Raw genomic sequence first — 15876 nt, forward strand, 5'->3', positions numbered from 1 at the left:
TTCATGAACTGTTCAATACTCTACTGGCATCTCAGGCTACCTGGTGGATAAATGTACGTGGGGACTACACCTGTGTGCAGTTGGAAGGCTGTTTTTAGAAAATGCTTAGACCTGAAATGTAGCATTTTTTCACTATCAGCACATATTAAACCTGTGACATTGAGAAAGGCAAGATAAGGCTTGCTGCTTACCACTGACAATGTCACCAACTCGCCAAACATGCCAGTGCACTTTAAAATGCCTGCCTAAGGCAGAGGCATTTTAAATATTTAAACAATCAACATACTAATTATTTTATAATGACAATATATTATATTTTATTAATTAACTTTAATATTGAAAAATCAATTCAGTTAATTAATGAAAAGAATCACGGTGTTTAGAATGCAAAAGCATCTGTATTAATGCCAGCCTTAATATGCTGGAAACTGTGGCCTGAAGGAGGCAGGTAACAGAGTTCTTACCCCAAGGCAGCAGAGTACAAACGGGATGACACACTGCATTCCTCATACACGTATTGCCTCAAATTGCTGATAATGTGGGAAATTCTGACATGTAACTTTGTAGATGCTGTGCTTATCATACCTACATTATAAGGTTATGCAGGGTCCTCCTATTACACGTGTAGAGAGAAACCATGTGATAATACCATTCCAGGGGAACTGCATTTTCTTTATTATGGTCATATTTTTACCTTTGATGTCACTTAAACATTTCCTCTAAATGGTGCACTCTAATTCCATTTATCCCTTAATGGAAACACCTAAACAATCCCATGCAGGGGCTCAAGGGAGTGTGTGGGTGTACAGGCAAAGTTATCTTCAGACAATTGAATGGTAGAGAAGGAATTTATGAGTTTTCTTAACAATAAGTGTTCTCTATGGATTTATTTTCTTTCATTCTGGAATTTAAAGAATGTACCTAATTTATGTTGAATAGAAGTACAGGTCAGGAAAATGCGAACTGTGGGAAATAGGGAAAAATGGGACTACCTTCTGAAAACTGTGAGTACTACAAACAAGCTTCCAAAAGGTAATGATAAGGAATTCATAGTCAATCAGTTTTGGAAGTAAACAATAAACAATAATAAACTAATCTGTTTATCTACTGCTGAATGCCAAACATGTAAAGCTCTGGCTGGCTGTTCACTGAGTAAGTTTTAGGACTGAAAAAAGACTGTTTTAAAATATAAATATAAAACCTGGAAAGAGGAAACGAAGATGGATTTCAGTTGAGTGATTGGAGGCAACTGGTTGAAGGCAAGATAAATAATTTCTGTATCTCAGATTGATTTTAAACATCAGTTTTACAGCATGATGTAGTCTTAAAATAACTTACTATCTCTCTTTTGCATCAAAGTCTAAACCAAACAGTCACTATGGTTACGGGTATCCATGAATTGCTTAACCTTTGCTGTGGGACTCACGGAGAGGCATGTAAAGGCACCACGGCTCTGGTAGGGCTGGTCCCACAAACGTCTCAAACACTTTCACACTCCTCTGAATTCAGTTTCAACCTTCTTCAAAAACATATCAGGAGGAAGAATGATTCCCCAGTTTTACAAATTACACGCAAGGGGTTACAGTGTGCCCTCAGGGTTTGCCTGTTTGGGTTCAAACCCTCACCTCCTGTTTCTCAGTCACTGGAGCCTGGTGACTGTAAACAGAAAGGAAAGATTCCCAGAGCCAACAGGAGAATAAACAAAAACAACCTCCTTTTGCTCAGCTAACACTGGAAGCAGAGCTGAGATCCCAGGGCTCTCATTCCTGCGATTTTGGAAAGTTCCTTTTAAGACCTTTCATTTCTTACAAGGATGGAATCCTGCATGCCTGCCTGAAATGAAATTTCTGTCTTCCTCAAATATTCCCCAGGAGTTCTGCTTTAATAAAACTGCAGTGGCACTACCTGAAGTGGAAGAAGTTGTACTGCATACAGAAAAGGTTATATATATATTAAAAAAATATGATGCCATTTATGATGATGTTCATAGAGCTCAGGAGAGAGTAAGTTGTTCCCATCTCAGTTTGTCAGACTTTATGAGAAATACATTTGTCTGCTCAGACAGAGAAAACAACAAGATTGGGCCTACACTCTTTAGTCATATGAGAAAAATACTCAAAACCAATCTAAATGAAAAATATATACAGCTCTGAATGATACAATGTTCATGCAATAACCTTTAATTAGCACCCTTTAATTTCTTACAGAGTGCACTTCATTTATCTATGAGCTGAGGCTGCCTTTCTAAGACAGGGTGGACCATTTCCAGTTTGTTAGTACGGACTTGTAGCATGCACATGAACAATTGTCGAGATACTTAATGGTTTATCACAAAAAGTGCCTAATAAATGACGGACCGTATGATGCTCTCTATTAAAGAATACATTTTAAGTTTGTACGAAGAAATGAGCTTCATCCAGTTCTCAAAATACTAGCTTACATTTAATTTTATTTGGTAAAAACCAGATATAATTTATTTTATTGAAGGAAAATATATGGTATCTGCATTAGCAGGAAATAATAAACTGTGATTACTTTTGCTTGACCTAGAGAAAAGTCTGATATGCAAACTGTGCTGTGCTTCTTTGGCAAAATGCACCATGTGAGACAGCAGCAGCCAAAAGTGCCAACAATTTAAATGGATATAACAGCATCCACATGAGTTAACCTTTAATATTACTGAAAATGAAACAATATGCAATGTGAGTAACTATTCATTATATTCATGGTAATTATGAAGCTGAGTAACTACTGTCTCATTGAACACTGTTGCAGAGGAAAAAATATTGAATAAGCACAGCAGCACTAAGCATCTATATTACATAAATGCACTCATTTTGCACACAGATTTAACAGCAGGAAAAGTAAAAAGGGACCTTGATAATCTTTGATGTATCGAAAAAGGTAAAAAAAAAATAATCTTAAATGGTACAAAGTTTTCTGAAAACAAAGGAAGAGAAGAAGAGGACAAGGGAAATGGATTACTGTTTGGATTAGGGATGTTCAGAATAGAAACAAGATGGTAATATGTCAAGCATCAAAAGCTTTCTCTGACAAAGTTGTTTTTATAAAATGATTTTCATGTAATCAGCATAGTCCTTCTTACAATTAGTAGTTCCATATGGAAAGTCAGCAAAAAAGTTCTTTTCTAGAGAGTGAGTTTTTTTAAGATTTACTGGCCATTTAATTTTTACAAATAAATCCTCCCTTTTGAAGTTTAAAGCATGCAGGCTGTACTGTCCTATGTGTACACTTCTTTCAGTTCACCAGAGTGCTTCTGCATTGTGCTCCAGGCACGAGACTTTATTCCTAGACTTTATTCCTAGACTTTATTTTAAAGATCATGGGCCTTTTCTTCCTCACCCAATTCCAACAGCCTTTGGGTATTCAGGTACTCCCTACATGAGAAGTCCTATGCAGACTGACTCCAAAACTAGTGTTTTTTTGTCCTGATCAGTGCATCTGCTCTCATTTTATAGTAATGATGTGTATAAAACTCTTCCTCTCACATCTGTGTATATTTATCTGTGTGTGTAAAAGAGGATAGGAAACAACATTGACATATTATGTCCTTTTAGATCACATGAATTTTATGCAGTAGTAAAACATGCTTGATACAGAAGAATTATGTAGCTTCTGAAGTACCCAATAGACAAGACAAGTTGTCTTTTGAAAATATATTTGACAAGCAGTACGAAAACCACGGCTGTGAGGCAGAAGATATTCCCCATAAGATACCTCTACAGACCCTCTTAAAGAGCTTCATGTACTTGTTATTCATAGGAAATTGGAAGAAATTATAAACCACCTAAGTCTTGGTGAAGGAGTACAGGGAGGAGTTTAGTTGGATAGAGCTGTTTACATCAAGACTAAATAAATCAATAGAAGCTACTGATATAAATTAGTGTATTATAAACAGAGTGAATAAGGAGGCTATTCATTAGAAGAATCATGGGCAATTCAATTTGCCAATTACTAGAAGAATTATCAGATTAATGAATTTAAAGGAAATCTCAGAGATTTACATGGCGTTGCCTTATCAAATACATATTTTGCATTTATTCACAATAAAATGTAGTTATTGAGTCTCTCCTCAGTCTAACATATTTCTCCTCATACCTATGTCCTCTCCTTTAAAACTCTCATTCTGACATTTTGAGAGACATTACAGTTTCTTAAGCAGCCACCAGGGTTTGACCTATCCAGAGCCCTGTACCACTGCATGCTGGTTCAGTGTCGCCTGAAGACATCACAGACTCACAGCATGGTTTGGGTTGGAAGGGACCTTAAAGATCATCCAGTTCCAACCCTCCTGCCATGGGCAGGGACACCTTCCACTAGACCAGATTCTTCAAAGCCCCATCCAACCTGGCCTTCAACACTTCCAGGGGTGGGGCATCCCAGGGATGTGACCTATGGAAAAATCTGTTTCACTGCAGGTGGTGCAAGCATGGGAACTGCACTCAGCAGCTCACATGCCTGGGAAGGGCTGCTCCGAGAAGAGCAGGATTTGAGCTGATCCTGCTGGCTCTGACAATGGTCTGCTGGTGGTAGGTTGTCCATTTCTCCCTCTCAAAGATTCCCCTGCATCTGATTTCTGCCTGCAAACACCCAAAGACTTCATGTACTGGGAAAACCTGCCAACTCCATTTATTGTCATGGATGAAGGATTCCCGGGCTGTTCTCAGCAAGAAGATGCAAATAGAAAGGCTGGGTGAGAAGAACAAGGGAGCACGGAGGCACAGCAAAGGGGCTGTGGGAGGCAGTGCTGTGGGAATGTGGCGGGTGAGGCAGTGCCACACCATCAGGAGGAGGATGGGGAGGGCAGGAGGATTTTTTCAGGCAGCTAAAAAAAGCTGTGAGCAGCACAGCACAGCACTGAGAGCTAATAGGATGTGACAGAGGCTACGAGAGAAGTATGATGAGGCAAATGAATGTAAGGGGTAAGGCTGACAGGAGACCATTGCATTTGAAGGCTACCCTTATGATGGCAATATCTGGGAAGGGGAGCAAGAGGAGGTAGACTGACGCCCTGCCTGCATCAGGGTTGCAGAGATGGTAAAACGGGGTTGATCAAATGGGCTGTACTTCAGGAGTTTTAGAGCTTCAAGGGTAAATCGTGTGGTAATTGTGATATATGCAATTTAAAGTGCATGTCTGCCTTCTAACGTTCATTTTAACAATTTAGGTTAGAAATGCCAAGGAATGCTTATTTTTTTGCATCTACTCTTGTAAGCACTGTTTTTCTATTACACTGCAGATAAAAGTGTCCTTAACAGCCAATCACATAGAAAACAAGTATGAATATGTAGAGTAGAAGCCAGGAACAAAAAGAATTGCCCCTCAGACATGAGGCTGAACTTACAAAATAGGTTGAAAGTGCCTACCACAGGAGAATTCCACACATGGATATTTAGTGCATTGAGATTAGTGCTATATCACAATTACATATAAAAAAACCTGAAGAGATGTTTAATATTGCCATTAACATCAGATTCTATAGACGCTGTGCACTATATTTAAAAAGGAAAGGCCCTCCCTTGGAGTCCAGTAGCTGATTTAAACCATTTAAGGCTTTCAAGTGCTGAGAATGGTTTTTCAGACAGTTGATAGGCATGGGAGATTTACATGGTGGAAATAGAGTTTTCTGTTATTTTAATTTTGATTTAGAGGTGATTTAGCATATTGCAGCTTTCAAGTCCTACGAACCATTTTTCAGTCAGCTGAGATTAAAGTCCCTAGCAAGATTAATTGTAGAGTTGGGATTAAGAGATTTTATAAATCACTCAAATTCAAAAATAAAGCTAGCAGAGTACTAGGATAATGATAGATATACCCATATTGTATCAGCCACAGATAAATTGAATTGACACTGTAATAGACTGAAAGTAGTCAAATATGAGAGTTGAAGCTATTAATAAAGATTATTCTTGATGAAAATGCAGACACAACTGCACTGACAATTCCTGGGGGACAAGTTCTCTTGAAGAGCATTCATTTTTCTACAAACACCTGTACAAAAGACTGGTATGGCCTCCTGATTTGTCAAGGCTTCCTGCTCCAGAGGGACAGTATGCAGGATAATGAAATTATTGCCTTTCCTTCAGCTGTGTAGTGTACACAAAGTTGAGGTGTTAAATTTGTAGTGATGGCTAAATTTTAAAGGATCTCAAATCAAAACCTTGCATACTTGGGGAATCCACTGTTTTCTTATGTGGGCTGAGGACAGAAATCGAGCTGAAATTCTTTCTGTCAGACCAGGCTGACTAAAAGATGTGATAACTCCCCTACTCAAATACATGTGAACATATACATATATAATCATACATGTACACCCACAGATACACACACCCTCACTCCCACAAGAGACATCTATGCATAGCTAGATCCCATTCAATACCCCAAAGAAGCTTTCCTCTGTTAAAGCCAAGGGGTGAACTGTCTGAACCCATTAAGGATGAAAAGAAGATAGCAGGAAAAAGAAATCTCAAAGGTATTTCTAAAAAAGGTTGAAGGGGTCATTAAACCACTGAAAAAAATGCAAGATTACTTCCATGGCAGGTCATCTAAGCATTTGTATTAATTTCTGCTCTGGACAGGGGACAGCTTTGTCTATTTTTCAGCCCCCTACACTACAGGGGAGGTGCTGTACTTTTGGGCTGAAGTGAAACCTCATCTTGTGACCAAGACTGAAGCCTCAGCAGCATCTGGCCTTTAGCAGAAAGTGAGCTCATGATCACAACTATGCCTCACTTTGTGTCTTCCATACCTTCCTCTCATCTGGCATCTCCTAAAACCAATGTGACACTGAGGATGCGCCCGAGAGGAGAATGGCGATCATGCAGCCTGCCCGCTGTCTTGCTGACTCAGCCAACGAGGTGCTCAGCTCATTTCTGCAGTGCTACAGCAGCTTCCTCACAGTGGAGGCAAGGAAATATTTTTAATTGATTAGAGCCTCCCAGAAAGCCAAAGCTAATTTGTCAGTTCTCAGATGAGCTCTTCTAAAAATCTTGTTTTCTGGTTGTAGAGCTAAATCAGAGTTAGGCTGGGCTGGCCCTCCATCACTCCTACTCAAGCTGAATTAGTCCCACAGAGATAAATGTTTTAGGGGAAGAACAACTCCCTCCTCTGCATGAGTGTGCTGCAATTGTGAGTGAAGCCAAATGCCATTGATTTATAAGGAAAGCAGAGCTGAAAAGGTCAATGACCTCTGGCTCAAAAAATTCGGAGTCCCGTTTCAAGGCATGTGACAAAGCTGAAATACTGAAACAGACTGACTTCAAAGGGGAAGAAATTAATAGTGTGAGAGCAAATTATACTCTGACTTACCACATGGTATATTCTGTGATGGTGAAGAGTAACTGAATTTGACGCTATGCTTATAGTTTAACTTTGGAAAGACACTGACAGGTTAGGACAGACAAAAAGAAAACTATGGATCCATAGGGAAAAGACTTGTTGGTGCAGACTGGAAGGGAAACCTGATGAGAGTGATGTGTTGCTATACAAAACTTGAAATGTGAACTGGACCACACAGTAGAAATAATGTGGAAAATAGAGATAAAACTTAAAAATCTTAAGATTGTTGGAGGCTACAAAGGTGTGAGAACAGATAAAATACCTAAAAGTGAAAGTTTGGATGAGTACTTTTTCTTTGTTAAACAAAACCCGAATGAAAGAGTGATTCACTTTCTTTTATGTGATAAAGGCAAAATAGAAAAGCAGACTGACTATCTAGAAGAGCACATGAAAATTACTTTGTACCTTTGTTAAAAAGAAAAACCAAAATATAGGTAGAACTTCTTAACTTCTTGTGCAAATGTAGTCTCTGTTGTTTATTTTAATTAATGTTTTCCAACATGCAACAGGGTGCCCAGTGATCAGAATAGGCATCAACAGTCTTTATAGAAGCAATCTGGATCCCTCAGAAAATACAAAGGACTTTGTGTACTACAAATCAAACAGTGGTTACACCACAAATATATTTTCATGACAGTAGTAAAAACAAAACACGCGTATCCAAAATCCATTTTGAGTGTATTTTTCTTATTTAAAAAATTATTTTACCCTCCTCAAGATCCACATGCATGAGTGCACAACATCTGCGAATAGATAAGGAAAAGGGATCTTTCTGCAGATTTTAACACACTGTGGATTAGGCCCCCTGTGGATTAGGCCCCTTAACAGTAACTATGTTATGTGACATGGGAATTTGCCTGTGGAACCTCAGGCTGGGTCAAGTAATTGTATCTGGGAAATACAGTTTCCGTTTCTTCCCAGGTTTTTTGTGGTCACATTTTTGGAAGATCAATTTTGACAGTACTCATTTAAATGTTTCCTTACTTCATAGTGAATCAGGGATGAAAATGGCCCACAGAAATCTCAGGAGGAATTTATAAATTCAATCATAGTGAAAAATGTGAATTAGACCTCTTCTGCTATGTTCTTACAGGGAGGTAATCTTGCCAACACTCAGGATACATTTTATGTCTTTCTCAGTACATTTCACAGTCTTGTACTTTATCCCTAGGTCTTTTTAAAATGATAGAGCCATAAGGAATTAGAAAAACTAGAATATAATCACAAAAAAAATCTAAGGTGATCTCTGCCCATAACCGTAGTACCCATGATTCTGAGAATAGCACAAAATATCCCAAATCCTGCGGTGAAGTAGAAGAGATGCCAACACCCAGTGACACAGATAGCACCATAATGTGAGGCCATGTGTTATGTTCCACGTACTCAGTACCTTTGTTTTGCTAGAAATCAGCTTGAGGAGAACATATTGAACTACCCTTTCCCGGCAATGCTGACTGGCAGCAGCTACCTTATGATAAGCAGTGGTCTTCCCATGCTGCTTTATTCAAGGGATTTCCCTAACTATTTTACCTACGAATGAGTTTCATAGGGTTTGGAAAACAGGTATAATGAAATAGCAACAGTTTGAGAGGTCATACAGCTGGACTGAAAAGAGGGGTCATTTAGAACTGTGGCTGAAGTGAATAGAATAGGAATCCACGTGTACAACACATGCTTATGACACAGTTATATCTGACATTAGTCCCCTGTGCACAGGCACTCATTACTTTCCTACAGATGACAATTTCCCTCATCATAAATACTGGCCTTTTAGTAATACAATATGGCATCATCAATTCTCTTATCCTTTATCAAGCAGTACATTTTCAAATTATTTATATGCACACATTTCTTGCAATGACAACTGGCATCAAGATAAAGGCAGACAATAAAATCTATTACAAAGCAGGACAAGAACCACCTCTTCGCTTGACATTTCATTAATAAGCAATGCACAGCTGCATTACTCATGTCTCAAAATAACAGTTGCCAAGCACAACTGAGTGCAGATTGGAAAAGACTTCACCTTGTGGTGAAATAGCAAACTGGACTTTCAACTTCTGCTTTAAAAGGCTGTCCACTGCATACACTGCCTCAAGACTCAACAGATTCAACAGAGAGAATGACAAAAGACATCCTTGTAACCTCTCTTTCAGACCTAGTTCTTAAGTTTTAGTTGTCTGAGAGAACTTCAGTTCTATTTTATAGACCATACAGCCATCCTATCCCCTAAATAATATAATTTTAATTTTTTGGGGGGGGACTGAATGCAACCGTTGCATGGCAGCTACTGCAAACAGACTAAGCCCAGGAAAGAAGTAAATAAATAAGGCCTGTTAAAACAGACCTGGTACAGCCAGTGGGCTGGGCTGGGGGGAGGCAGGAAGAGCAGGACAGAGGGAAGAACAGAACAGGGCTGACCCCAGCTCAGTGCGCCCACAGCTTTAATTAACTGAGGAGGAGTTATAAAGTTTCAAATTCTTTCTTCACTGTGTAACAACAGTTGCCTAAATCTTCAACTGTGCAGTCACTAAGGTGTACAACCCCTCTAAGGCTTCTCAGTGACCTCAAGGCTTCTCTGAACTGGAACACTACAAGTGGGAAGCAAAGTTAGACAATCTCTAATACTGCTCTACTGACCCATCTTTAGGTTACTGGCTGCCAATTTACAGAATGCCAAGTGCTTTGCATTCACATCGACTTCTCTCTCTTTTAATGCAATATCCTATTGCACTGACCAACATGGCACACTCATCCTTTCATAAATGCGCCAGAAAGAAGGTAAATATTTTTGATGTCATAACTCCTTTCATGGGGCTCTTGCAGACACACTCTCCAGAGGGGCAAGGTGGAGAATTCAGCTCTTTTTACATTTTTTCATGGAAGACAGCCCCATCAATTTATTTGATTCTATTAAGAGTTCTGCGGGATAAATTCTTCCTGGTTTCTGTTCCTATTAATGAACATGTATCTTAAGGTTTGCACTCAGTTTTCCAGATAAGGTGTTCCAAGTATCTTGTATCTGACATTGGTAATTCCTTCTCTCTGCAGGCCAGAAGATGCATTTTAGGAGGATGTTTGCCTTTTTTATAAATGCATTAGGCAGGTGGTTTGTAACAATCCTGTGATTATCCAATAAATCCCCATTTTGATATCCTCCTCAGCAATTATTACTATTGGTTATAGATGATGCTCTGTACTGCCACATTCCACCCCATTTCTGTTTTTCCAGTCTTTTTAATGACTAGATTTTTAATGTTTGATATTTCAAGTTGATCATGGCAATGATCTGTCACCTTCATGTAATTGACACAGTTCTCTGTTTCTAGTTGGTATCATTATAAACAGCATTATAAAAAGAATCTTTAAGGAATTCTGTAAATCTCTGTCACTCCATTTGCTTAACTTTAGTGCCATATCTCCACATTCTTCCAGAAAATGGTTGTAAAGCAATTACTTATAACTTCATAACAATAGTGTATCTTGCACCTGCAGGAGCAATTTATATGGGGTAGTGAAATAGGTGCATATTTTTGTCCAGACAGCCATACATGTCTGGTGAATTATATGGATCAACAGGAAAGATTAAGTATCTTCAGCTACTTATAAAGGGTGTAACTTATATTTAAGCGCTTTCATATTAGAAACAAATCCAAATTAAAAAAATAGCTACTGGAAATTATGCAACCTATAATAAATAAATCCATATCCATTCAGCTATACTGGCAGCATGCAAGCAAATTTTAGCCAGTTAAATTCTTTCTATCAAAAGATTCAAGTTTAAAAATTCATTACTGCTTTGCAAGTTTCATGTTTCATCCTAAAATGATATACCAACATAGACATTAAAAAATATCAGAAGGAGAAGACTCCTATCAGACTTTGAATATCCTTCTACTAACCTTGGGTGGTTTAAAAGGGTAGTCCGGTGAAAAGGTTATGTCAAGGAAGAAAACTCCACCTTCATATACAGACCCTGGAGGCCCCAGTATAGTTGACCTCCATTCATAAATGTTGTCTCCTTTGGGTCCAGCACTAAAATAGAAAACAAAAATATAACATAATAACCACATACAATGAAGGATATACTGCACCAGTTATACTCTACCAGCAGTACTGCTGGTTTTGCTGTAACACCATAAACTAAAATTGTGTATCACATTCATTAAGTCAGTCCCCCATAGAACATGCATCTGATGTCCTAAGCTCTGTCAGAGAAATGATATATTCAGCCAGGAAGAAGTATTAAAATCACATCATAAATTATTCAAATAAGCACAGAAAAATTCCCAACTGTCTTATCTCAAATATTCTAGTGGGCAGATGTGAAGTGTTCACAGTACAAGGATATAGAGACTTTGCTGAGGTGTCTTGTCACTGTCTTGCTTCACAAGCCATCCTATTTTCACCTACCTCCTCATCCACCTACCTCCTCAGTCAGTAGCAGTGTAATTACACACATTACACAGCACAGACTGTACTAAAGACTGAGCAGGGTACAAACAACCTCGCAGCTGCACTTGTTCCTAACCTAAGGTCTCCAATCACTAGCACAGAAGGCTGCTTTATCCTGCAATCATTGCCCTGTCTTAAAAATAATATAAACAGAAAGTGGGTTAAACTGTTGGATTATGTTAATTCAAAGTCCTTGGTTAAAAACATAGTGCTGAAATAATACTTATAATGTACAAAACATAATCCTGTATGAAACAGGAAAAATCTCTCACCTGTATGGTGAATTCCTGAAAAAAATGAAATTAAATACTAACTAATAGAAGTCCTTGGGCATGACTCTTCTAAAGCCAACACAGCCTCCTTTCATACAAGATAATGCCTGTCCATACAAATACATATTTTACTCAGGATGGCCTCTCAAGGCATATGAAGACTTCTTTTCTGTTCACAGTCTGCTGATACCAGTCACTGATACAGGACCTGAATTTTAATTAGGATCAATTGGAATGGTGACTTCCAGATATCTGAATTATATTTTTTAGAGGAAGGCAGTGCTGGGAGATATCTCAAGTAAGTGATGTGGCATTGTCTTAAGGCATTTCTTGTGAAACAATTCTCATTATGTTTGCAATAAGGTTTCTGCAGCATACAGGGGTTTGTGGAATAACTCCACGTGTAGAACAGCTGAAAGCTCTTGGCTATGCTCCATGCCTCACAATGTACCCAAGGCATACAATTATTATACGACATCATGTCATGTTCACTGCTCAACTATTCGTTTTGTTCACTGAAAGTTAATAAAACCCTCTTCCACCTGCAATTCCTTGGGCTCCCTTCATTAAAACTTCTGACTGCATGATTCCCTGCATACAGCTGCATGGCTTAGTCCTGTGCAGAGTACTTCATTAGTCATGGTACCTACATCCATTTTCTATAATAGCTGTTAATGCTTCTTGGCTTTCTAAACTACCTTGCTTTCTCAACAGTAATGGGTTACAGAGACTGTAACATTATGGAATGTTCATTTTCTAGCAGCCATAGTAACAAAACTAGCAATTGTTTTAAAGATAAAATCTGGCTTTTTAAGCATCACAATAGCAGAAGTGTTGCCATCCATATTTCACAGTGTTGATAATACATCAGGTTGCCAGCTACCAAACAAATTTAATGTACCTCATTCTCAGTTTGCATTAACCTTTGAATAATAAAGCACAGCTGAGACTGCTGTAAGAAACAAACCAGAGAATGAATAATTAAAATCACCTCCACTGCCTTTAGAAAGACCAATCCCGAGTCAACAGGGAAGGTTTAATTGTCACTGAACTAGGCATTAAGGAGCTAATTGAACTCTTTATAAGCCCAAACAAATGCAGTCCTACATCAGTGGTAGGGTATATAACACTCATAGAAAATAATACCCCTAAAAAAAAATGTAGGCAATTATTTCAAATAGAAAAGGCAAGAAGCAAGGCAAGTCTAAATCTTACACCAAAAAAAGCCCGTAATATGTGAAAGGAATCCCCTCTCATTTTCTGCAGGAAAATGTTCTAACACTTAAAGAAGCAATACCTCAGCTGATGCCAGCAGGTTAAAATGGAAGTGCTATAAATGTCATTCCCAGAGAAATGGTTGGAAATAAGTAACAAAAGCTAGCCCTAGCTCTTTCAGAACTTATTTAGCCAGGAAGGGATGGTTGGGCCCTTTCTGGACTTGAGTGAGGCTCACTTTTTTGATCAGAACTCTCTTTGACAGTGGCATTTTATACTGTATATTATTTTTATTTGTTTTGCCTATTTATTTAATTGCTTTAACATTCGAAATGAGCAGTCATTAATTAGAATAGTTGGAAAACACTCCATCTGCCAGTTGAACTGTTTCGGCACGTCCAGCTACAAGCCCAGCCTGATCACATTCTGAGGATGCTGATTAACATTAATTGAAGGTTTTCTTTGCAAATGAGAGATGAAGCTTTATTAAGTATTATTATTAATTTGAAGAATAGCTTAAATTGTATGGAGTGTGGGAAGACTGCTGTTATTGACGCTGCCTGTTTGAGTGCTTGCTGGCAGCAGGGCTGTTCAGCCATGTGAAATACCAGCCCATGTACACAGACAACAGCTGGTATTAAGGGCAACAGCATGCACAAGCATCACAGTTTTTCACTTGTGCATTAATAATACAAAAAGTTTGACAGGTGTATTATTTTTGTTGTCCTTCTTTCTTAATTGTTAAGCCTTTTATTTATCCACATTACTGGCAACCAGAACAGGCTTCACCAGAGAAAATTCCCATATGTGCAAGAGCTCAGCCAGAGCCGTATTCTATAAGGTTTAAAACGCAAGAGGATTTAATTACCCTTCTCTCTACATGGATATCTGCCTGACACACTGAAGCCCAAATGTTTTACATTCACTATGATTTATACTCCAGCTCTATTGAAGTTTGGCAACCAAACCACAGATCTCAAAGAAAGTGCACCAAACAGCTCAGTGCCTCAACTTCTGTAATTTTTGGAAGGACGGATTCAGATGTGCACCCTCTCAGCAAAGGGCAGACTAAATCTGTCTTGAACTCAGGGACAGGGCACACACACAGAGTGTGTGACGAACCTACTGCTACAGCAGTTGTCTCCAAGGGAGAGAAAACGGTGGCTGGGCAGCTCCAGGTGGAAGTGGATGAACTGTAAGTTGGTTAGGGGGACAGGTCTGCTGTCAGATCAGCAGTGCAGCCTCCCAGTGTGACAGCCCAGTGACTCTGGAGGGTGGGGCAATCAAGAAACCAGCAGAGAGGTTGTAGTGTGGCTCTGGAACTAGTGTTCCCCATGTTTCCAGTTTTACCTCCCAGGTGGAATATGTAACATAGGACCAAGGAGGTGCAGCTGAGCCGCTGCAGACTTGAAGTTATCACTGGCTTGTCAAGAACCAGCTCTCTGCTGCCATTATTCCCCTACATCTGATGAGACACTCCACAGAATACTGTATTTTACCCACTGCAGAGGCTTTGCTCGGTGGAAGAGCTGGAATGGGGGATACGGAGCCAGTTTTCTTCCAGAATGACATCAATATGAGTGTATGAAATTCAGGACAAAAGAGTGAAAACATGTAAAACGGTCTTCTTTTTATTTCACTCTCCTTTGCCTCTCCGGTATTTCAGTTCTGCCATGGCTTTCCACATACATACTTGCAGGTGAAATGTATGGACATCAGTTACAGTTATCAGCAAAACACTTTAAATGCTACTAAAACTGAATTAATTTTGCTTTAAATATGCTTACCACATGGAGTATTTTCTATTCCCTCAAAATGTTTTAGGCAGCCAGCCACTTTAAAGTAGTGCTGCTAAAAACTGCTTGTCCAGTGCAATGCATTATGAACACCACGCTTTCCTTGCATTTACAATATCCTAAAATATTAAATGCAAAATAATGTAATAGGAGAGTTGTATGAAAACAACAGCACCCATGAGATATACCAGATGAAAACCTATCTGGAGAAATTATTAAAGTACAGTTGATTTTTAGCTGTCATTTGTATACAAATGTACTTAATTTCCAGAGAATAACTAAAAAAAGTGAAAATACAGAAAGTAAAAAAAAAAAAAAAAAGAATATCTACCTTGGCTAGTAGTCATATCAAACAGATTAGTCAAAATAATGTTATTATTTTTAATCTAACTTATGTTTCTTGATGAGGGGTCACATGCTTTCCCAGTGTCTATGACTGCAGGTAGCATAAACTCATAGTGTGCTTCTGGTAAGGTGGAAAATGAGGACTATTTCAGTGTCTTCCCTTCCATTCTTGGTCTCCAAATCTTGCTGGTATCCACCAGTAACGTGGATACTCTTTAACACAAGGGAAAGGCCAGCCTGTAGCACAAAATATGTAGGATTTTAACTTAAACTGTTCTCTAGATCTGATACATGAACAGTGCATGACAGGGAAGTGATCAGGCCAAATAAAATAGGAAAGCACGTTGGTTGGAGGCCTTCCTGTTCCTCAGGACTTAGAAAGAAATGGAAAAATTCCCACGGAGTGTGTGAGTTTACGTTCATTTTTATCCTCA

At 38.7% G+C, this 15876-nt stretch overlaps 1 protein-coding gene across 1 annotated transcript in view; it reads right to left on the reverse strand.

Annotated features, from left to right (window-relative positions):
• Positions 1-15876, reverse strand: part of LOC103614118 (ubiquitin-conjugating enzyme E2 E2) — a 205495-nt gene that overhangs the window by 24136 nt on the left and 165483 nt on the right. The window contains 1 exon segment of the mRNA XM_008631994.2: positions 11262-11394. Coding sequence (XP_008630216.1) covers positions 11262-11394 — 133 coding nt within the window.

This window comes from Corvus brachyrhynchos, unplaced genomic scaffold (genome assembly GCF_000691975.1).
Source record: "Corvus brachyrhynchos isolate BGI_N302 unplaced genomic scaffold, ASM69197v1 scaffold53, whole genome shotgun sequence".
Lineage (NCBI taxonomy): Eukaryota > Metazoa > Chordata > Aves > Passeriformes > Corvidae > Corvus > Corvus brachyrhynchos.